The following is a 25404-nucleotide window of genomic DNA, read 5'->3' on the forward strand; positions in this document are numbered from 1 at the left end:
GAGGTGTTAAGATGTTCAAACACCAAATAGAAACCTTTTAGTAAGGAATCAAGTCTGCATTAACCACAGATACTTGTGGTGAACATGCAAACAAAGATCCTCTAATAATATACGAATTGTCTTTGCAATTGATTGTCCTACACTCGAGACAGCCTTCTTTACGCCCTAGTCTCACCGGTGTTAGACCAGAGAACGCCAAAAGGCGAACAGTTTAAAGACAATGCACGTATCAGAGCATTTACAGCTCGGGTTGAGCAGTTATATCAAGGACCCTTTTTTGCCAGTCTCAAAGTATGATAAATAAGAATAGGGTTTTTTTCTGCATACAGAGACAGTATTAAGTATCTTAGATTTGCTCAAGGCGTACAAATAGTTATGATACAGATCAAAGGAATTGAACCACGGGAAATTATTGAAGAAATTAACTTGGGAACAAAAACAAGTAAAGTGTATTTCGAAACAAATGTGTACAAGACGAAAGCCCCATCCAGAAAAGTTGACCGTGCAAAAAAATAACTATTAGCTGAAGGGACACAACCAGGAGCACACAATAGAGGACTGCATGGACATTCGTGAATGCAACTGGCAGGAAAAAAGACGAAGTAAAGAGGTAAGAGCAGGTTGGAGTATTTTAGGAGAATAACATTTCATATCATGGCAGGCAATATTGTTCCCAACTGTGCGGATCACCTCCTCTGACAAGGACCGCGAGCACGGACGTTGGGAAAAAGAACACCGCCAACGGAGCAAACGAGCGCAGAGACAGCCACGGAGAGCTGCACGGCACGAGCAGAAGTTGAGAGGGATGGAGAGGAGCAGATTCATCAGGAGGCAGACGCCCCACAAGTGACACCGGCCCGCCCTGCAGTCATTGTCAAGGGGGCCCTCTTACCCGGTCTGCTGAGAGGGGAAGTAATAACCTCTGATGGTTCCAATTTCCCAAAAGCACCGGCGATGCCCCCCGGCGTCCCCGCGCGATGGGCTGCTCACCCCCCCTAACGACCCTCCCCGGAGAGGCGAGGGCATCGCGGCGAAGGGGATGACGAGCAGCGGCCGCGAGACCGAGTCCGGGCGGAGGCGGAGCCGGCTCTGGGGCGCCGGTAGCACGACCGAGCGCCCTTCCAGCAGACGCTCGCCTCGGCACGCCGTGCCGCAGGATGTGCAACGGTCCCCGCTTACCGCGGCGCTCCGAAATGAGCGTCCACATTCTTTTTGGAGCCGCCCTTTCGCTGGGAATAGTGGATTCATTTTGGTGGCCGTTCTGGGTGACCCGGAGAAATTGCAGCTCTATCGCAGCTCTCCCATTTGATGGGGCTGAACCAATTTACAGATGGATCATCCCATTGGCATTTCCTTCATCCCGTGTCAAGCTGTCATCGCAACGCTGGCCCCTCTCAAACGCTCCACCACGTCTAACGATCGAGCAGGGTATTGATGTCCGGTGTTTTACCCGAAGCACCACCCGTCATCTCGTCTTGACAAATATGCACAGCAGAGCGGAAATGACAGTTGTTTATACAATTCTGACAAAGGTCGTGCCCTGAATGTCATCTGTATAAGTTGATTTTAAAATTGAAGCACGATCAATGCTAAACTATGCACGTATTTACGTAATGCTATTTTTACATTTCAGTCGTCTACAGCAACAAAAAACATTGCCTACTGTTATCCATCTAATAAGTCTTCTTTGATTTATGCAATCCTCCACATTTATTTTTCGTCCTTGGCCCACATCTCCAGCCGTACGTGTTGGCCGCACGGGAGCATAAAAGGATTTCTCACAATTTTTCTGAACTGTAGCTGCGCGATTGAGCGGCGGCGAGTGGTGAGTGACACGATCCCACGAGTGGTGAGTGACACGATCCCACGTGGGGTGGGTGACACGACCTCACGTGTGGTGGGTCACAGAGCGCTGCCCTGCACGGGCCTTGTGAACCCCTTCGCACAGATTTGTCGTCTGCTAAGCAAGCAGCAGACGCGACAAACATCGCAAGTGAAAATTAAATAAAAATCACATTTCCAGAACGTGGGAAAAAAATGCCATCTCTTCAGAGTCGTTTTGACGACTGGAAGACAGGGCAATGAGACAGAGCACGTGGAGTAGACACCGTTTCGATTTTCAGTGCATAGTTTCGTAAAAGTCTGCACGGGGATGGCACCTTGTGCCGATTAGTCGATTCTTACTGATGCACAAGTGAACGATACACGCGCCAAAGCGCGCAGGGCATCGATCCGTCTGTGATGCAATGGGCCACACCGCCCCCTGCGGCGTATAACACAAGTGTTACCACTCGCCACAACATCGACAAATATGTTCTCTAGATTCAGAATCGCGACCCTGAATCGTGCCGATTCATCAAATCGCTAGTCTGCAGGCAGGCCTGCGTACGCGCAAGCGGTACGATCACCTTCACGCGCACATGAACCAGCGCACAATTGCTAAACGCCATGAGTGACGCGTACTGTACTTTGTCTCCGCGCTTTGCCTCCACCGTGCTTTCCCTAAACTATTCATGACCAAAATAAGCATTAATCCCAACTCTGACTTCTTCTTAATTATCATATTTGCCCATTGGTCCGGTAACTCATCCAAGTGACTGCTAAGGCCAGACATAATAGGGTGCCGATCGAGTTGACCTTTCCAGTGAATAATAAGCGTGAATTTACAATGTTTACACTCTGTTGATACTCAAGCCGCACTTTCAGGTAGACAGCCTTTGAGTTCTGTACGAACCCGGCAGGGGATACGCTCAGTCACCCTGACTCAGAGAGGAGACGTGATAGCCGATCGTCTCCATTCATCTGGGGAGAAAAGACTGACCTCTAAAAATAGGCCTCCACCATGCGTACGTAATCATACATACGCAACTCCTCTCGGACGTACGTAATTGGCGTGTCTGACACGTAATGCAACTCGTACGGGAGAAGGAGTTTCTGATGGTGAGTGGTCCACTGAACGGACAAGCGAGTAGGAGGCCCGCACACCTGCAATTAAAGTATCTCACGACAGCCAAGTACAAGTCCTGCACTTTTGGGCACAAAAAAAAAACAGCATCTTTGTGTCCACCAAATCCCAGGACAACTCGGGGTACAATGTGGGTGCAATCCCAGCCCGGCGCTCTGCGTCGGACCTTCGTGCCGTGGTGGAACTTGCATTCCGAACGCCCGAGTGGGGGGCCAATTTAAAAACGATTAAAACTATTTTTTATTTTACCAGGTAAGGCCCACTGAGCTATGAAGCTCTTTTCAGAACGACCTGACCATCACAAATGATAGCTCAACGAAGTGGCTTATCATGTGGAAATGTATAGCAGAGCACGTTTCTAAATGTGGAGGAAAACGCCAGAGGACCCGGAGAAAAATTCACACGACCATGGGGAGAGAAACACGCACACTCCAAATATAGAGCAGACGTCAGGGTCGGAATCAAACCCACGACCTGAAAATCAGGCGAGGGACTTAACATCTCATAGCCACTGTAGCGCCCCTTATTACCGTGGAAAAAGCGACTTTCCGCATTTGAGAGCACTCGTGTCCTGGCTTCCCTGCAGGGATGATCCCTTCCCACAGGGATATCCGTTAGAAGCCTCGAGTGGGGCCCTTTTGACCTCGACGCGATGAGCGTGCCGGACCGCCCGTGCCCGGAACCCTTCGAGAGCTGCTGGTAATTATTTCACGAGAAGAGCAGCAGCGGACAGTGTCGCATTCCTCACAAGAGATGGGGGCTTTAGATTTCATACGTTTGTCTCTCGGTTTTTGAATGGAGTAAAAAAGGACGTGTAAAAACCACTCATCATTAATTGGCCGATAACATCACAATATACAAACCCAATGAAGCAGGACCCTACTGATCAAAGAGTTCTATGACTCAGTGTGGCTCTCCTGGATCAATCAATGTGGATGATGAATTATTAGATCTCTGATCTTGTCATTACCAGAATACCTCCAGAATTTCCATGTAGCACCGCCACAGCTCCCAATATCAATGGAGAGGTTGTACCCGAGATATGGGAGGATCGATTCACATGGTACATGCAGCTGACTCGTATTGAGATCCTGCAAACTGACTCGTGGCGATTATCAGTGGCGAACGGAAACAAAAGAAAATAATTTAACTTGCGTTTAGAAAACTTGCGCTATGGGTACAAGGCGCTGCTTAGTTCATTTTAATATAGAGAGCTGTTATTAGAGTCTATCCAAAGGACAACCGGCCGTTGATGCAAAGACGAACACGTGGTTCGGAGAGCAAGCCCCAGAGTGGCGGAGATATTCCGATCACCGTTCAGAAAAGAGAAAGGGGCCTTGTGCAGGACGGACCGCCATAAGGGGATGATGGCCGACTGATGAGACAACTGGCAATGGCACCCAAGAAGGATGACCACTGTGGAGGTGGACCAACGAGATTGGCTCATGCAGTGGTTCTGCGACTGTAGCATCGCAGAACCACTGCTTGATCCAGAAGTGGATTTACGACGATGATGATGGTGATGATTACTGTACCCATACTGGGTATCCAACATGTTTACTGGGCACTTAAATTGCTTAAAGTTTGAGTTTAATTTGTTTAACTAGGTGACAACTTAAGAGAGCAGGATAGTCTCCTGTGCAAGAGTCACCTTAGTCACCAAAAATGACAAAACAAATTAAATAAAGTGCAGCAATGAGGCGAATAGAAATCAGTGCAAAAGCAACTGTGTCAATGAGAAACATTACATTTTGCACAAACATATTCATGCCAAACAAGAAATTCCCTGTAGCACAAGTCAACTCAAGAATAGTATTTGTAGACTGGTGACCGGTACAATTGCAATTAAGTTGCATTATATACGTCAACTGATATGTAAACAGACAGGGATGCATGTCAAAAGTGATTGCAAGTGACGTTATCGTGAAGAATGGACAGCTCAGCGTCAAACTATGACTTAGGAGGGAGAGGAACCGAGGGCATTTTTAGAGCGATGGAATTCCAGGCGTATGGGGCATTCACCGATTGCCTGAGACCCACGTGGGGATTTTTTTTTGTCTTCGGCTACAAAGCACTGCAGAGCGGCGGGATATCAAAGATTCCGAGGGTTTATGTCCTGAATAAACATTTTGTACAGGTGAGGGAGTTTTGGCGTGTTCACACATGAAATATGAATTTGGCCCCAGTTAATCTCCCCGGGAGTTGAAAGAAGGTGATAACCGGCCTCTTGGGGCAAAAAGAAAGGTAAAAACCTCGCAATGAATAACATTGTACGGTGCTTTGTATTCGTTGACAGCCCGCTGCTGCATATCTGGCGAGGCCCAGCTTTTCATCACACAACAATGGGGGGGCTCTTTCTGTCGCTCGCTTTCTCGCCCCAACATTTCACTGACAGCCGGTGCCGTGTGTTCACCATGCGGCCCGTGAGCATGCAAGCAACTGCTGCTCTAGATATGCAGAGCCGCAGAAGGCACGGGGCGCGCATATCCGAGCAGCGGTGGCGGCGGCAGCGGCGGCGGGTCCGCTTCAGGGAGATCGATCGAGTCAGCGCTGTTTTGTGAGGTGCGTTCTTATCTTTCCTCCCGTGCTGCTCCGGGCAACAAACAGCGAGGCGCTCAAAGTTCCGTGAAACTATCGTCGGCAGTCCGTACGACACAAGGAGTATGCGCGGTATGCGTTCAGCGCACCGGGCGGGTTTTTATTTATTTGGCCAAGAATAAATAGCCACAATTATTGTTGTGCCTGAACCGCAATTTCCGAATCAAAAGTAAATAACCAAAAATGTGCGTACAAGAAGCTGCGTACTGTACTCGTTTTACTCGCGTGAGGTTTACTCAGTTATTGGTGCGATGAAGGCTCAAGCAGGATACGAGTAAACGTGAAGCGGCATGGGGGTGTGGTGCGTTTGAGGACCTGAACGCGACGGCGCCATCGACTCCACTGAGAATGTCATCGTGAAGGCGGAGAGGTGAGGCGATGCACAACCGCCGCATCTTTACGCCTACAGCCGGCCAGCCGTCGATAGGTTTATTGAACCGTTGCGGAATTTAGGCTTGATTCCCATCAATCCTCGTTCAATGCACGCAACCTGCAAGTCACTTTTTCACGCAAAACGCGTGAAAGATGGGCGGCACTACAAAGGTCGCCCCTATTCGGCGGAGTTGACTCGTCACTGCCACACACGGCACACGTCGCCCGGCCCGTGTAATCATCCTCGACGCCAGGAGCCCGGCCCAACGGAGAGGGAGTCGGGTGGGTGGAATTCAGTCACGACAAGAAGCATCCCTTCCTGCGGCCTTCAATTGTGAACAATGCATTATGGGATATGCAATTTTTACGTGAGAGGAGAAGTAAAATTCAGTAGTCAAATGTAACTGAAAAAAAATGTAATTATAGTTAAAACATTATTCATATGCCGAGTAACTTTGGTTTTCGATTTAAAGCTTTCGTGACTGCAGGGATTCATCTTCTTGGTTCTTTCGGTAAAGTCACGTAGAAGGAAAATAATAAAAATAAAACATAATAAAATTATTCTCACGACGTTTCGGCCACAACGCAAGCAGCCGTCTTCAGGTGAAGAACAGGTCTGTCGAGACAATTATTTTATTATGTTTTATTTTTATTATTTTATTATTTTCCTTCTACGTGACTTTACCGAAATAACCAAGAAGAGTAACTTTGGGTTTACTATACTTCACCGTCTACTAAATCAAGGTCAGGAGATTTTAATAAAGTACCGCTGCTACATTTTGCACAGGAGCTGAGCGGCTGCTGAGTGGCCTGGACAGTACAGCAGAGGGAGGGGTGGCCCTTAATAGGGCAGTGGTTCTGAACCGACGCACCGACGTCAAAACATCAAACATCGTTTTGCCGACCATCGTGCAACGATAATTCTAAAAAATAATTCTAAATTAAAACCCCCTTCTCAATCGTAGTGCCCGCAAACGACCCGTGGCGCACCAGCGGAACGTGGCCCGCAGGTGGGGAACCACCGCCTCTGAAGGAGCCGCCTCTCGCATGCTCACAGCAGCAGTGGGACAGCAAACTCCCAGCACGCTGTGATGAGAATCCATCGTCGTCATTATCATCAGCCATGGTCAATCAGGGTGGCACAGTGGGAACATTTGCACCTCAAAGCAAAAATGTTATGGGTTCAATTCCCAACTTGGGCGTCTTTCTGCGTGGAGGTTTTGTGTACTCTCGCTCTCTCCCCCTCTTTTGCATGAGTTTCCGGGATCTCCAGTTTCCTCTCATAGCTAAACAACATACAACGGTTAATGGTATTGGCCAAAACATCCCAATGCTCAGTTTAACACGTAGGCTTTCGCGACCAATGTTATTCATAATCAACCCAAAAACGTTGATTATGAACATCCCAATGCTGAAAATTGCCCCGCACCTCCGATGAGCACGGATGGCTACGTACGGTGCGACAAAAAGTTCAACATACATGTGGCACAATCGGAACTACACAAAGCAACATCGCCCAATATTGCAAAACAATGGCAGGGCACAACAAGTTTTCCTGTGTAAACAAGCAAACATAAAAAACAAAAAAAAGTCAAATCACCTGGCTTTAATGCGGCGAATATAACACCCAGTGAAACACGTACATACACAACGTTAATAAATCACATGTCACAGATGTTCTGCACGTCCAACAAGGCGTGTGTGTCGCGTTGTGTATTTGTGCGTTTTGTGTTATGAATATACTCTGTATCACATGTTGTGTACGAGTGTAGTCTGTGGCCGTAACGCTCCCCGCACAGCACACTCAACATTTCTCCTGCACAGAGTCCACGTCAGAGTTTGCACCCCCACACCCCCTGAAGGCATCACAGCGACACATCCTGCAGCACTGAAGCAGCACAGTGACACATCCTGCAGCACTAGCACTGAAGTAGCACAGACAACGGCCGACACCTTACATCTCGTGAGTGCCCACCCACGACTGAGCATCTCAACACGCAGCGCCGCTCTGCGGACCAGCCACGGGGCCCACTCTGGCCACGGACCGGACCCTGGAGGCCTCGGGCAGCACTCCCAGCCAGCCAGGAGGCGACGCGTTGAACCGAGTGGTGAATTCCGCTCGGCCCGTTTGCATCACTCTGGGGTCCAAAATGTTCCCAATGGGTCGTGCGGGGATCGGGCAAGCAAAATAACAATTAAAGCCGTGTTTTTCGACTTTGGTAAAAATTTTTATCAATATTTCAAGAGCCACTTACGCGCGTGAATACAACATTGTGGTCGTTACTAAAAAGCGTCACAAAGCAGCAATTAATTAAAGAGCCACCGCACGCGGCTCCGGAGCCGCAGGTTGCAGGCCCCTGGCCTCGTGGGAAGTCATCGGTGGTCATCCTTGGGCGCAAAGACTGCCCTCATCCACGGGAATGTGGGATTTCTGCAATGTGGCGGTACGAGCAGCACTTCTTGCCGACAGGGGTGAGCTCTGCTCGATTGCATGTCGAGGGCCCTCCGACTCGACTTGAGAGCACTCGTGAAGCCTCGAATTTACTTCGTTTTCAGACAGTGGAATTAGAGTCGTCTTTCTCTACGTATCTCTCTTCACTTAAACAATAAAAAACGAAGTGGATAATTGCCACCGTCGCTTCATTTAACGCCGCGTTCAACCGTTACCCTAATTAACCCCCGACACGTTCGGTGGGATGTGCAAACGTCGCCGTAATGAAAATCAAAACCGCTTTTCAAATTTGGGGCTGATTAAAATAAGCGGCTCTTAATGACCCGGCAGCACTCTCCACACGGCTCGTTCGTGAAGGCAGGCGGCTCCATGCATGATGAGGACATTCCGTTACGCAGCGGCCGGCGAGAGGAAAGTGCCACACACTGCAGCAGCAGGGACGGGGGAAAGAGCTCCCCATCAGTGCAGCAGGGACGGGGAAAGAGCTCCCCATCAGTGCAGCAGCAGGGATAGGGAAAGAGCTCCCCATCAGTGCAGCAGGGACGGGGAAAGAGCTCCCCATCAGTGCAGCAGGGACGGGGAAAGAGCTCCCCATCAGTGCAGCAGGGACGGGGAAAGAGCTCCCCATCAGTGCAGCAGGGACGGGGAAAGAGCTCCCCATCAGTGCAGCAGCAGGGATAGGGAAAGAGCTCCCCATCAGTGCAGCAGCAGGGACGGGGGAAAGAGCTCCCCATAAGTGCAGCAGCAGCAGGGACAGGGAAAGAGGTCCCCATCAGTGCAGCAGCAGGGGGGCAGGGAAAGAGTTCCCCCATCGGGTTTTTATTTTCCCCACTGCAGCAGCGAGCCGACCGTGGCCCCCCACAAATGCGTCGTCGTCGCGCGGTAAACAGAAGGGCGGCACAGGAAGTTCAAATGAACGGGGAAGCAGCCGATGGATCGAAAGTTGCTCCCCATTTAATGACAGTCATTTAAAGCTCAGTACTGAATATGTATAAATGGAGGCAGCGTATTCGCGCGGATGTTAATAGCATTGAGAAGGAGGCTTAAACATTTTGGAGTTAACGTGTTTAAGGGAACACGAGAAATCACAACAACGAAAGTGAAATGTCAAATCTATACTTGACATGACTACAAGTGGGCAGAAGGCAAACACTGCGACACAACGTGGATGTGGGTGCGGCTATGTGAGAAGCCAAACGTCACTTATCCGATGCCAAGGGCTGAGTTTGGCCACAGCAATGTGGAATTTCCGCAATCAACAAAAACATCAATTACGAATCATAATGTAAGCACTCATTCATTGGCCGATAACACCTTAATATATAGAGAACCACAGAGTTTGGGCAATCATTGGCGCTGGCTCATCGCGTGGCTGACTCCCCTCTCGTCTGTGGTTCCTCCTCGTTGTTCTGTCTCCCGGAGATTGAACGAATACTTTGCGGCGTGTTAGAAGTTGAAAATTATTAAATCAGGTACGCAAACCTACGTGTTAAGTGAACACACACTGTGATAGCAACAACAACAACCGCCATTCGCCACTAAGTGGCGGTGACATCACCACGCCGCTTGTGCCAGGCTATGTGCACCTTGAGGCCACATGAAGTGTCGAATGCCCGCTGGTAGGAGGTCACGGGGCAGAACCAGCAGGTGCCACGGGTCGACTGAGATGACTGGCTGATGCACCACCTGTGCCCCCTACTGTGCCAACTTGCTGCGCTTTAGCCACCCGGCACTCCGCTCGTTGTTGTGAGCGTCGCTCCTCTGCCCTCCGTTGTTGTTGGAGGGCAACTGCCTCTAACTGCCCAGTAGCATCCTTCACGAGCCTCCTCCACAGAGGTCGATCTTGACACCACTGGTACCAATCATTGGAAAGTCCACTCAGCTCCACATCCTCCTATACCACATCACTCCATCTCTTCTCTAGCCCGTGGCGCGCCTGTTTCGCTCCCTCGATCCGGCCGAACAAAAGCTGTTTAGGCATGCGGTGGCTGGGCATGCGGGCTACATGCCCCAGCCAGCGCAGCCTTCCTGGCCGGAGGAGCTCACCGATGGGACTTTGTCCAAATCTTTCAAGGATTTGTGAGCTCCTCACACAATCCAGCCTGGTTAAACCCAGGATGGATCGTAGGCAGGCCAGCCTAAATATTTCTAACCAGCGAATATGTTCCATTAGGGGGCTCCACGTTTCGCAAGCGTAGAGAAGGGAGACCATGCCACTAAGGGTTTGAATGGGGTCCTGGGTGTACACCCACCACTGGAGTGGAAAAATGGCAGGCGCATCTTACAGATGACGAGTTGATGGTCAGTGTGCAGATCAGCTCCACGTTAGGTCCTGGTGTCAAGGACATGGGCCCGCATCCACTGTTCCATCACGATGTAGTCCAGCAGATATTCTTGCTTGGACCCGGCATGCATCCATGATGTTGTATGGATGCACCGATGCCGGAACAGCATGTTGGTAATTACAAGCCCATGGGCTGCACAAAAATCTAGCAGCCTCCTGCCGTTGTTATTGAGCTGATCTGGCCCATGCCTTCCAATCACTCCAGACCAGGTGCCAGCATCATGACCAACTCGGGCATTGAAGTCACCCAACAAGATGACTCTATCCCAAGGGGCCACTTTAGCTAGCACCTGTGACAGGAGGTCATAGAAGGCATCTGACTCATTGGCCTTGCCTGCATCCCTCCACGGATGTTCGTCTTCACCACTGGTTGATGGGAAGGCGAGCCCAAAGTAGCCTGGGGCTTACAGCTTCCCACACCTCACCGCGATGCTCCCACGCCCCCTTCATTATTTTGTTCAGAAGAAGAGCCACTCCCTGTTGTTTGGCAGTCTCCTGCCCCGAGAAGAGGACTGTCCACCCCTCATGGTGGCAAAAGCCAGAGCCGGTCCTCCGGACCTCCTGAATGCCACAGAGATCCAGGCGGTACCGGTCCAGCTCCCAAAAGAGGAGTGGCAGCCTCTCCTCCGCAGTGGGCGTTCGAATATTCCACGTGGCCACACATAGTGGTTTTTTGTTGTTTCTGGAGGAGCCCCGAGGGTAAGGATTCAGTCTCCTGGCTCCGCCAAATGGGGTTTGGCCAGGAGACGTCATAGACACCTGTCCCCCCGGGGCCTCCGGCACAAGCTTATTAATTAAAATTTTCCCCTTTTGGCCGCTGTGGTGGTCACAAACGCCATGAGGGAAAAGGCCATTCAGAATTGGCCCTCCCCCCACAGCACTGCCCATGATAGCGTTGCCCGTCCGGCACCACGAGGGGTAGGGGGTTGTTTTGCCTCATGTAGACACTTGCACTCATGTGCTGGAGAGAATATTCTTGAGACGCATGTTTTATGCATCATGGAAGAATTACATGGAAATTATCTGAGAATGTACCAGAGCCAATATTAAAAGTAAAAAACCTTTCTCGCATGTATCTAGAATCTGGGGAACACAGCTTGTCACACCGTGGCATCAGTCGTTGTAGCACAATCTGTACGACTTTGTTTCATGCACATCCAGCAACAGTAAAACACACATATAATTTACAGTTAAATACATTAATCGAATGCCTTATATTCAAAGGTTTAATCCAATGTTAATGGGGTTATATAGTCTTTTTCTCCTATAACGCCGCATGTTTTCATAACACGCATTGGATATATGCGATGAATCTATTAGGGAACACAATGTTTATAACGTGGATGCGAATTGGATAGGACTCGATTGAATGAATGGAACTACGTCACACGAGTAGCAATAAGCGGTCGTATGGCTGCCTCGGCGTAGCATCGCACAAGGCAGTGGGGATGCTGCTGGATGCTTCTAAATGCTACCCACGCACCTCAGTCTTTGTTCAGCCTGCGTACACATCTCACGTGTTATCGCGGACTGTGCTTTATCCTATATAATATTATTTATTATAACGCGATTTTTCCATAACGTGGTGTTGTTCAGGAACGCAACTACTACCGCATTAAAGGAGAACACGCTGCATTCCAATCTTACGCTCAGAGTCCTTGCCACTGTCAAATGCAATTCAACATATTTTTTCAACAAAAACGTGTTCGTATTTGACGTGAGCCGAGCCAGCCCATGTACCCACCTGATTAAAATACAACCAGGTTGCCTCCCACTCTCAGCAGAACCCGACGCGTATCGCTATACCAGGCTGCCAGCTCCGCGATGGCCTACGGGAGAACTGCTCCATTTGTGACAAAACACGCAGAAGATCGGATTGGAAAAGCGCCCGAAGCAGAGCCTCCTTTGAAGATTTATCTTCGCCTGCCGCAACGACACACGCCTCTCACTCCCGTGTGGCCACCGCATGCCAAAGCGTGGAAATCTCACGAGGTGGTGCGCCGCCGAGCTAGGAACGTAAAATTTTGCGGCAACATCGCCGCGGAACGTAGAGCCGTTCGGTAGCCGTCCCTGAAGAGGACGGTCGCGAGGTGACAACGCAACGCTTGGGCAGGCCACAGGGCGCAGGGAGCACCACCAAGGGGACAGACACGCAGCCACGCGTGTCCCCCCTCTCACCATCTGGGGTGACGACTCAACCGAAGGATCAATTATTCTCGTCTTTCATCGTCCCGTTCCTTCGTCTCATTCGCACGGCTGCATTTGCTCCATAGGCCCAAGTGTAAAATTGGCTTACGCTGTACTGTACATTGTATAAATCGTAAACAAATCGATTATCCCACGCAGTCTTCAATGTATCGTGAGCTAAGGGCCGATTTTAAGCGATGAATCGATGCGTTATTACAAGCCAACTAAAAGATGGTGAAGGGTTTACAGTAGTGATGGGCAACCTCGACGAGTTAGGAGTACCACGGTGGTGAAATGTTCACTACCTCGCCTGGTGTGCAGGAGATCGTGGGGTAAATCCCGACCCTGACGCCTGCTGTATATTTGGAGTTTGCGTGTCTCTCTCCACGTCCTCCGGTTTTTCCCTGCACATTTAGAAACACGCATTTAGAGTATTTGGCAGGTATAAATGTCCACATTGATAGGCCACTTCGTTGAGCTATCGCAAGGTCGCTTCTTTAAAAAAAGAGCGATGTAGCTCAGTGGGGCCCTTATTTGGCAAAATAAAAAACATCGGTGAGTTTGAGTTTAGTCAGTGTGCCACGCGAGCGGCGCTGCTGCGCCCCAGTGGGCCGCTGGCCCGACACCGTGCACTCACCGTGTGCCCCGAGCTTCACCCCGAGACACGCCGAGACCACCACGACGGGGGGCCGCACGGGACGCATGCGGCCTGCGGGCTGCAGCTGGCCCCGCCGCTGGTTTACGCAACGCAATGTTCAGCGCGCATACCAACACCGCGGTGCAGCGATGTCACATGACTCGCATATCACTCATTTGGTAAGCCACGTGGCGACATCGCGCACGACTGGCGGACTAACGCCCACTTGCCGGCCGGTGCTGCGTCCACCCTTGTGCCGCACAGGGACAGCTGCCACCAGGGCGTCCCCTCGGCTGGACGGCCACAGGACGCCTCGAGGTGCACTTCGCGGGAGCCGCGGTGTGAATATCAAGTGATGATTACGATGAGGATGTCAAATTACCAAGCCATTTCCTCTACGAGGCAAATTTACCTTCCACGTCAATATAAGTCAAAGTGTCTCACGGGAGCACGAGCCTATCTTCATTAGCCCCCCGTACTGAACATGGGAGACGCTCACGGCTCGCAGAGGCCCGGAGCTGGCGCTCTGCTGCTCGTGTGTAAACACGTCTCTGTTGGCACAGCCCCTGCCCGTGACCCCCTTGACGTCGACGGCGCACAAAGTGAGATGAGACGCACACAACGATTGTCATTTTGGCTTTAAAGTGGCAACCGTTTCTGGCTGATGTCTTACTTTTCATGCACTTTACTAATTAAAACGTCCACTCAAACACACAAACAAGCAGGAACGTTGGTTTATAAAGAAGAGGGGGCAATGCTTCATCGTTGTCAGCCTTGGTCAATCCACCGGCGGATGAAGGCCTCCCCAAGCTGTACACACGTCTTTCATCGTCCAGCGTTGTAACGATACAAATAACGCCTGCGCACAAGCTAATCTCATCGCTCCATCGCTCCCCAGCGTAACGTCCTCTCTGATGTGCTGCCACTTGCATCATTCATCTCGGCCACTGGCCATCGTCCCTTCTCGCCCGCGACGCGTCCTGCCCAAGCGCCCTGCTCGTGCTCCATGAACCAGCGTCTCTCTCTGTGGTCACTCGTTACCCCCGTCAAGTATCTGACCCACGTGTCGTTAACAGCTCGTATGCACCGAGTACAATGCAACTGCACGTAACTCTTTACTGCGTTGAGGACAGATTACAGAATCATTACTCACTCACGATGAACCTAAACACAATTGTTTTATTATACCAGGCAAGTTCCCACTGAGCTATGTAGCTATGTTTCAGAAGCAACCTGGCTTATCCCGGGGAAATTTATAGCAGCCAAATGCTCTAAATGCATTTTGAGTCTAAATATGGAAGGAAAAAACAGAGCACCCGGAGAAAAATGCCATGCGACCACGGGAAAAGAGACACGCAAACTACAAATATACAGCAGGCGTCAGGGTCGGGATCAAACCCACGACCTCCTATATACCAGGCGAGAAAGTTTATATCAACCTAGTCACCGCCGCGCCCCTAACAAAACACTCCGCACCTTGCCAGGAGTTCATCCCTGGCACGTTGTAAATCTCAGACCATCCTGACATCCTCCCGTTCACACGCAGGAGCAGCGCTCGCTGGAGCTCACGCCTCGCAAAGCGGGACCGTGCATTATTAATGGCAAGGGGTTCTGGGTCGTGACGTAGATCAGAGTAGACTAATTAGGTGGTCACTGGGGGAGAAAAAAGCCCTGTGGCAGAAGACAGTTGCCGGGCAGGCTTGGGCTATTTACATCCCCACACTCACACACACACAGACACTCTCCTCCCCACACTCACACACACACACTCTCCTCCCCACACTTACACACACAGATTCTCCTCCCCACACTTACACACAGACTCTCCTCCCCACAACAACCGCCATTCGCCACTAAGTGGCGGTGACGTCACCACGACGCTTGTGCCAGGCCAAGTGCACCTTGAGGCCACGTGAAGTGTCGAACGCCCGCTGGCAGGAGGTCACGGGGCAGACCCAGCAGGTGCCACTGGTCGACTGACCGAGATGACCGAGATGACTGGCTGATGCACCACCTTTGCCCCCTACTGTACCAACTTGCTGTGCTTTAGCCACCCGGCGCTCCGCTCGTTGTTGTGAGCGTCGCTCCTCCGCCCTCCGTTGTTGTTGTAGGGCGACTGCCTCCAACTGCCCAGTAGCGTCCTTCACGAGCCTCCTCCACTGAGGCCGATCTTGACACCGCTGGTACCAGTCATCGGCAAGTCCACTCAGCTCCACGTCCTCCTGTACCACATCACATCTCTTCTCTAGCCCGTGCCGCGCCCGTTTAGCCCCCTCGATCCGGCCGAACAAAAGCTGTTTGGGCATGCGGTGGCTGGGCATGCGGGCTACATGACCCAGCCAACGCAGCCTTGCCTGCCGGAGGAGCTCACCGATGGGACTTTGCCCAGATCTTTCAAGGATTTGTGAGCTCCTCACACAATCCAGCCTGGTTAAACCCAGGATGGATCGTAGGCAGGCCAGCCTAAATGTTTCCAACCGGCGAAGATGCTCCATTAGGGGGGTCCACGTTTCGCAAGCGTAGAGAAGGGAGGGAATGACCGTGGCCGAGAAGACCTGAAGCTTCGTGCGGAGCGACAGACCAGGTAGCTTCCACACAGCGTTACGCAACCGATGCAAAGATATTGCCGCTCGACTGATTCGGATTGAGACCTCTTCTGTTAAACTGGAGCCGGTCATAAGCACCCTGCCCAGGTATGGGAAACTCTCCACTCTCTCCACAACTTCCCCATCACCGATTGGGAGTTGTGGGGGTGGAGTGTCCGATGGTACAAAATACCCAGGCAGGTGCTTAGTTTTGGTGGGGCTGATGGTAAGGCCCCATCTCTTAGTGGCACGCTCCAGTCTCAGCAGCAGCGTCTCCAACTCCTCACACACACACAGACACTCTCCTACCCACACTCACACACACACTCTCCTCCCCACACTGACACACACAGATTCTCCTCCCCACACTCGCACACACACACAGACACTCTCCTCCCCACACTCACACACACAGACACTCTCCTCCCCACACTTGCACGCTGACGCTCATCCATCAGGGGTGAATGGATCGACGGCGAGCTCACGCAATTATCTCCCGGCTCGGCTCGGCGCACGACTCCCCCGCGGTGGCGCATCTCTCTGCCGCTTGTGTGGCCCCTTTAATCGTTCCATTTCTGTGACTTCTCGGTGCCCTCTTCATTGCTCCTGGCACGTGGGGCACTGTCTCCCCCCCCCCCCCCCCCGCTGGCCTAGTTTACTGTCACGGTGGGCATCGCGTGTAACGGCCCGACCGAGAGCGTAACGAGCGTGCGCTCGAGAAATATGCTCGCACGTTGTAATAATAATAATAATGACTGTAATCCTGTAAAGATTGTTTTTGAGAAAGGCAATTAACATCTCTGTGTGTTGTGAAAATGCGCGAAGCTAATTCATTGCAATAATTGACATGAAACCGAGATGACCCTTCAGGAATTAAGCAACGAGTAGCCGTCTGTAATTACTGTGACGAGATTGTCAAATCACGCGACGACGGGGACGTGTGGCCGCGCCGGCCGGGCTGCGTGGAGCCGGCACGACCGGCAGATGCCACGCTGGGGTTGGTCAAGTAGCCTGCACTTGCAAGGTACTATTATCATCAAGGTACTATTATCATCAAGGTACTATTATCATCAAGGTACTATTATCATCAAGGTACTATTATCATCAAGGTACTATTATCATCAAGGTACTATTATCATCAAGGTACTATTATCATCAAGGTACTATTATCATCAAGGTACTATTATCATCAAGGTACTATTATCATCAAGGTACTATTATCATCAAGGTACTATTATCATCAAGGTACTATTATCATCAAGGTACTATTATCATCAAGGTACTATTATCATCAAGGTACTATTATCATCAAGGTACTATTATCATCAAGGTACTATTATCATCAAGGTACTATTATCATCAAGGTACTATTATCATCAAGGTACTATTATCATCAAGGTACTATTATCATCAAGGTACTATTATCATCAAGGTACTATTATCATCAAGGTACTATTATCATCAAGGTACTATTATCATCAAGGTACTATTATCATCAAGGTACTATTATCATCAAGGTACTATTATCATCAAGGTACTATTATCATCAAGGTACTATTATCATCAAGGTACTATTATCATCAAGGTACTATTATCATCAAGGTACTATTATCATCAAGGTACTATTATCATCAAGGTACTATTATCATCAAGGTACTATTATCATCAAGGTACTATTATCATCAAGGTACTATTATCATCAAGGTACTATTATCATCAAGGTACTATTATCATCAAGGTACTATTACCATCAAGGTACTATTACCATCAAGGTACTATTACCATCAAGGTACTATTATCATCAAGGTACTATTATCATCAAGGTACTATTATCATCAAGGTACTATTATCATCAAGGTACTATTCGCTATTATCAGGACATGATTACTCAGTCTCAGGAGGGTCCTGCCAAGTTTTTTTGCAGTAGGCGAGCGATGCTGCTGCTGCTGGATATTATCCCAATTGAGTGAATTGCAGGTATTTTTTCATGCATTGGGGATGATTTTGCCAAAAGCAGTTACAGGGTATGGGTTTGTTTTTAGTTTGGTGAGTAAATCCGAGAACACACAAACCCAATATCGAGAGGCTCCCGAGTGGGGAACGGAACCCGAGTAAAGAACTGAACTCAAGTGGGGAACGGAAGGCAGAGAAAGGGCAAGTTCCTTGTCGTGTCCCCTGGCCAAGGTGATCGTCTCTCTCCCTCCGTCTCTCGGTGCCTCTGTCCGTGTCCGTTCCCCTCTCGTCCACCATTCGCCCCGTGCTCGCTCCCAGTAGGAATGACGCTCGCTCATCACGTCTCTCCACGAACCCCACGTGAAGTCGCGCTGGCGATGTAACCGCCCCTACCGCACGCACCCCGTGCCACAAACCTGGCACCGCTCACGCGCTGTGCCGAGTACCCAGCCCACGCGGGGGATTGTCCGGTACGCTGGAGTTGCGCAGTGCTCCTCTCCACACAAAGTGGAATAGAGAAAAGGCTCAAAGTTCTAAACGTTTCAGCGCGATCGGCAAAGACGTTGTTTAGTAAAACCCACGCCCCATCCTAAACGCCGCCAATGTCACGACAAGCGCTGGTGCTGGCCGGCGCTGCAATCGCCCCAACTTGTCCCTCGGATCTGTAAATGACGAGAAAAATCCACCATCACAACCGACAAATCGCGCAGGCCGCAAAACCATACGTTTCGAGCGACATGCAGAAACATGCACTAAAAGCACTCCACCTTTGTGCATTATGCGAAAACCATCGACGATTCCCGAAGAACTGCATTGTCGTCCTCTTGTCAACCAACTCATTACCTACAATCCAACGAGTGCCCCAAGTCACGAGCAATGCGTTGTAGAATGTTCGCACGAGCACACACACACGCTCACCTCTACAGAGCAGCACCGTGCGTCAACATATACAGGTGGACATGCGGTGGTAAGTGCTCACCGCTGCAAGCGATGTAAATGCGCGGCACATTACAGACTCCCCTGCATAGAGGCAAACGGGCCAACGTAATGATTTTAATTATTACTTGAACTAAATACACTCTAATTGATCACCGCTGTGCTACCGCAAGATGAATAATTACGGCATTGTCGCCAGATACGGGAAGGCAACGTTAACATCTGGGTAATTGCTGGTTGCTAAGCAACGAGCGTGTTGTCACAGCACATTATGTAATGTGCTATGCCAAAGAAGGTAACTACTGCCAAGTGCCTTCCCTTAATCGCGTCACACGGCTCTCTGAGTTATCTTGAACACGGCGCACAATGTAAGAATGCCTGCAGAGACGAGCGCGGTTATTACTGCGGGTAAATTTGCCGTAAAATGCTACACGCCTTCCGCTTCCCACTTCGTTGAGCTATCATTTGTGGCCAGGTCACTTCTGAAAAATAGCTACATAGCTCAGTGGGCCTTACCTGGTGAAATAAAATAAATTGCTTAGTCGTTAGTTTTAGTTCATACTCGGCAATAATCAGCCACTGCCGCAAGAAAATTGGCAGGACCCTCCTGAAAAAGAGTCATGAGACTCGGTGAGGCTTTTCATGGCTAATCAAGTTTGACGAGTAAAAAAAATCTTCCATTTTATCGCCGCTCTCAATTCACAGCTCAACTGGATGTCTCATTTTCAGACCTCACAAACTCTGACTCGTCAAGGGGCATAAACCATCATGCGAACTCCGGTCATCCTCGTCACGGCTTTGGTCTAGCCATCGAACAAAGACGGCTTTGAGATGTGCTTTTGCGGCCCTCTGGAACACACTTCCTTCCGATATTAGGAAGCCACTGAAGCTATGCACTTTAAACTCATCCATATTGAAAACTAATTTCTTTAGAACTGCTTTTTGTGTTTAGTTTGTTGTCCTTCCCCCCGCACCTCCGATGAGCATGGCTGGTTATGTACGGTGCATTTTGTCTGCACCACGACATCTCGCACCACTGCTGCTGCTGCCCCTCGTTCGCTCATCGTGGCGCCTCAGGACTCCATACGGGTCGTGTGAAGTAACAAGAAATAAACATCGTATTCTCTGGATTATCGGACGCTCTGGGAAAGTACAAAGTTGGCGTCGGATCCAGTCTCACGCTGCACCGCCCGCATCGAACATCACACGTCGATTCGTCCACCCATGGCGAGGACTCGGGTCTACCAATCTGACTTCTTCGTCGCACCTGTCCTGTGCTCACTCACCACACTGCAGGTCACGACAACACAAAGACAAAGATCCCCCGTATCGGCTTATCAGACTGATGGGGCAAGCACTGTTAGCGAGCACCTACGAAGGCTGGCAGGGCACACGAGGGGGCGGGTGGCCAACACGGCCGCCTTTGTCTTCTGAGTGGTGATGTTTACTTACCGCACCAGGTACTCATTTGAGGCTGAGTTGACCTAGGGGAGGCCCAGGATTGTCACCGGTGCTGGCCGTGAGCAGGAATCGAACTCGGGTCGCCGAATTCGATACGCAGGTCACTCACCGCAACACCACCGCTCCCCAAAACAACTCACCCACTCATTCGCTCACTCAAATCAACCACCGCAACGCAGGTCACCGCCTCTCTCGTTCTGCTTCTTCCCTCGCACCGCTCCACTTTGCAATTCCCTCCCATCGTCTCTCCCACCCCACCCTCCCACCCCCCAGAAACGTGCGAAAAACTTAGATGGTATCTATGGGACCCTTTTCACCAGTATCCAAAATATTGAAAAATAAGAATAGGATGTTCAAACACCGAATAGATACCTTTTGAAAAGGCATCAGGTCTGCGTTGACCACACGTACACCATGCCAGAGTGAGTGACGATGTGATAGTAAACAGTGGCAGCACGAAGCAGCAGGGCGCCAACTGGGGAATCACTCCTGGTAGCCCGAGGAGAGGAAGGTGGAACCATAACACACGGAATCATGTGACTCGTGCGGGAATGTCATGCTGGTCACTGCCAACTGAACATTAAAATTCCAAGGGCAAATGAGCATTTCTCGGATGAGGAGGATGATGTTCTGGATATTCTACCGAAGTAACCACGGGCCTCTTTGCAGGATGGGAAAACGTGAAAACTCCCCAATCAGATCGAATAACCATGACATTCATTTTGGTTTCCGAACTTAACGTGGCCAAATTCCAGCTCTGGGAATGAATCGGTTATATTGCCACCAGGCGAGCGTCACTCTCATATGTAGAGCGGGTGGGAAAGTGCCGCCCCCCCCCCCCAGCTCTGCGTGGATCAGAGGCCACTTGCAGAAGGGCATCTCAGAGGTAGCTCCGTGGACATCCACGGGGGGGGAGGGGGGGGGCGTTCTCGAACAGGGAGAGAGTCTCGGCGCTCCGCGACAGGTGTCGAGCGGATCGAGCGGCTCGCTGGCACGAGCGTACCCACCTCCTCCCGCTCCAGCAGGAGCATCTCGCTGTCGGAGAGGATGCAGAAGCGCTGGCTCCAGTCGCCTCGCTCCGTGTACGGCGACTGGCCGCAGGACATGTGGTGCGTCGGAGGGCCCTTGACATCTGCAGCACACAGAGCACGCACGACGCGGGGGTCACACGTGAAACAAGAACAACAACACATCCTGTTGATGATCTTCACGATGACAGCGATACCGTGTCCCTCGTGTTTACAGACTCCATCTCCACGGTGGGCGTCCTCTCAGACACGCTGCATTCCCTGGCTGTGAGTTTCCACGCGTGTAGAAGATCCGTAGCCCCCCCCCCTCCACTCCATCTTCCCCCCATCTCCCACCCCCCCCGCTCCCCCCACCACGTCCCCACAGGGGTCCGTGTCCCAACCAACACCACCGCCCTGAGGCCACCACTGCAGACTACTGACGTGTGTGCTTAATGTTATGAGGCAGTGCTAACGATGAAATGCACTGGGACCCTTTATTTATACATGAAAGCAAACCAAGTTCAATGGTGAAAATAAAATCAATCAATCATTGCTAGCAGAAAGAGAGAGGGTGGGCGGGGGGGAAGTCTTCAGTTGTGACGTGAACAAGGGACGGCAGTGAGCAGCGCGGAAAGTCCGTCGGGCGCCTTCCAAACGCTGAGACGAGCGTAACAGAAGGGGAGACATCCCATCGAGGCGAGGGGAGACAGGAGAATTTGACAGAAGACATTAGTTACCAGGACACAGGACATGGAGAGCATGGGGAGGTTGAGTAGGCCGAGATGGCACGCGCACACACGCAGACACACGCAGACACACATGCACGCACGCAGACACACGCAGACACACACGCACACACGCAGACACACACGCGCACACGCAGACACACACGCACACACGCAGACACACGCAGACACACAGGATCTCGATGACTCAGCGCAGCCTCGTAGCCGATTTGCCATCAGACTGGAGCCAGTGGAGCCAGTGGAGGAGTGAGGTGATATGGTCAGGTCCGACAGGATTCGCCTCGAGTGAGAGGTGACATTTATGTGGAGGCTGTAGCAGAGGGAATCCCAGCAGTCAGGATGAGAGGTTAGGGAAAGTGTAGATATGGTTTGCAAGGGCTCACGATGCGATGCCTGTGTAGTGGTGGTATTGACGTGCGCCGACTGTGACAGTGATGGATCACGGGGCGGCGCGGGGTGCGGGGTTGGGCACGCGTTGTGGGCGTGGTGTGGACGCGCGCGCCGGGAGTGACAGATGACGGGGCGGCGCGGCGTGAGTGGTGAGGCACGATGAGATGTGGGAAAAGAGGATCGTAGCCAGCGCCCGGCGATTGGTCGAATAAGTGGGTGCTCGCAGCGACGTCCGCAGGTGGGGTATAAAGGGGGACGCGCGAGAGCACTCGGGGAGAGTTACCCAGTTGAAGACCCGAAGACGGAGCTGAAGACTTGGCCAGTGGCGTTAGTCGCCGAGTAGCTAAGTGGATGTTGGTCATCCGAGTAGCTCAGTGGCGTTAGTCGCCAAGTAGCTAAGTGGGTGTTTGTCACCCGAGTACTAAGTGGATGTTGGTCATCCGAGTAGCCCAGTGGCGTTAGTCGCCGAGTAGCTAAGTGGATGTTGGTCATCCGAGTAGCTCAGTGGGCGTTAGTCGCCAAGTAGCTAAGTGGGTGTTTGTCACCCGGGTACTAAGTGGATGTGGGTCATCCGAGTAGCTCAGTGGGCGTTAGTCGCCAAGTAGCTAAGTGGGTGGTTGTCACCCGGGTACTAAGTGGATGTGGGTCATCCGAGTAGCTCAGTGGGCGTTAGTCGCCAAGTAGCTAAGTGGGTGTTTGTCACCCGAGATACAAAGTAGGTGTTAGTCACCTGTAACCAAGTTTGATAAAATAAAGAGTGTGTTACCCGTGAAGTCGTCTCCCGCCGAGTTACTACACTACACCTGCAAGAGATGCTGCGTTTGACGGAAGGAAGGCAGGAGGAGGGTGGTTACACAGCTGCATGAGCTGAAAGAGCAGAGTGGCAGCGGGAGAGACCAGGCAACAGCCAGGGGTTGTGATGCCCTTGAGGCAAGTGACATTCAAAAGTTTCAGATTAAATTTCTCAAACAATAAAATCATATTGTTTTTACCCAATTTTGTTTGTTGTTTGAATCGTGCTGTCGGCATCATGCCGTGTGGAACCACGTGGCAAAACACGGTCTGCGAAGGCAGGTTTAGAAAAAAACCTGCACGTGAAATAGTCTCTCATGCACAGAGAGGCATCTCGTGCCGATTTCGCCATTCTCAATGGCGCCATCACCGCGAGTAGCAGCCTCAGCAGGACATCCGCAGCTCGCTGACGAGTGCGGGGAGGGAACACTGATTTTGTTATAAAGGCCCTGCCTCCAATGTCACCAGAGGAGCGAGTACCAATATCCGCCGTTCGCCACTGAACGACGGCGACATCACCACGGCACGTGTGCCAGGCCAGGTGCACTTTGAGGCCACGTGAAGTGTCGAGGGCTCGCTGCTGACGGGAGGTCACGGGACAGATCCAGCAGGTGCCATGACTAAGATGACTGGCAGATGCACCACCAGCTGTCGCCCCCTTACTGTGCCAGTACCGCCGCATGGCGCGCTACCGCCCTGCACAAACGTGGTCCCTGCCCGCACGCACGAGGGGCGGGTGTTCTTGCGAGCGACCGCCAGCGTCGGAGCCGCTACGGGAAGAAGCCAGCGGTGCCTTGGCGGCGCGTCGGAGGCTTTGGCGGCGCAGGACGCCGGCGACGCTGCGCCAGTGCGGAGCGCACGTCCATCGCGGCGAGTTAATGTGATCGCCGTCTCTGTGTGTACGTATGTACGCTGAACTCCTTTCGCACGGTACGTAGCCAACCGTGCTGATCGGAGTTGCGGGGGGAAACACAACAAGCGAAACACAACCGGACTGCGCCAGCACTCTCCAGCAGCTGCCAGCACGCAGAGTCTGCGCTGCCTGAGCGCGACTGCTCAGGCCTGGACTCAGGAGGCGAGGGCGGGCGCAGAGCCGCGAGCGGCACTAAACGTGAATGAACGCGGTGAGCTTACACACGGATAGACTTGCCCCCACCATAGGAATGGGGAACTTCCACCACTGGCTCAAGGCTGTACACGGCAGGTGACCGCCGCCTGCCTCAATGTTCACTGGAGCAGGAAAATCAGATATGTTTTTTATGTACTCAGTTTGACGGATGCAGCACAAGAAAGTCGATGTGTAGAGCACGATACTTGGTTTCATATTTGCCGAGCACAATCACAAAGGCCTAAAAACGCCAAACGGCCAGCAACAAATAGCGCCGTTAAAGGTGTAACAGGTGACAATGAATACGTTTATTGAATTGAGTGCAGTTGTAAGGACTTGAGAAAAGCCACGACGGGAGGGAATTCCCAAGTGCGGAGGGCCCTGTTACACTGGCATGTGTGGCCAATTCCAATACAGCCAGGAGAGTTTGGCTTTTAGAGAGAGGAAACCAGAGAACCCGCAGAAATTACTATAACTCTTTAGTTTTTGACCAGGTAAGGCCCACTGAGCTATATAGCTCTTTTTCAGAAACGACCTGGCCACAAATGATAGCTTAATGAAATGGCTTATCATCACGTGGAAATAGATAGCAGCCAATTACTCTAAACGCATGTTTCAAAATGTGGAGAGAAAAACCGGAGGACCCGGAGAAAAATCCACACAGCCACGGGGAGAGAGAGACACGCAAACTCCAGATATACAGCAGGCGTCAAGGTCGGGTTCGAACCCACGACCTTCTGCATACCAGGCGAGGTAGTTAACATCTCCTAGCCACCGCGGCGCCCCAAAAAAAACCCAAGATGCATAGGAAGGGGCAACACCCAAAGTTCTGCACAGACAGATTACAAAATCCATGGATGTGATTCCA

At 51.3% G+C, this 25404-nt stretch overlaps 1 protein-coding gene across 4 annotated transcripts in view; it reads right to left on the minus strand.

The window, feature by feature from the left end:
* Nucleotides 1–25404, minus strand: part of LOC144724456 (ras GTPase-activating protein nGAP-like) — a 589022-nt gene that overhangs the window by 429688 nt on the left and 133930 nt on the right. For all 4 annotated transcript variants that reach the window (XM_078603594.1, XM_078603592.1, XM_078603590.1 and 1 more), the window contains exon 2: nucleotides 21498–21622. In XM_078603594.1, the coding sequence (XP_078459720.1) occupies nucleotides 21498–21622 (125 nt within the window). The remainder of the gene's footprint in view (nucleotides 1–21497; nucleotides 21623–25404) is intronic.

The sequence above is a fragment of the Lampetra planeri genome, chromosome 20 (genome assembly GCF_965212315.1).
Source record: "Lampetra planeri chromosome 20, kcLamPlan1.2.h2, whole genome shotgun sequence".
In the NCBI taxonomy this organism is placed as follows: Eukaryota; Metazoa; Chordata; class Hyperoartia; order Petromyzontiformes; family Petromyzontidae; genus Lampetra; species Lampetra planeri.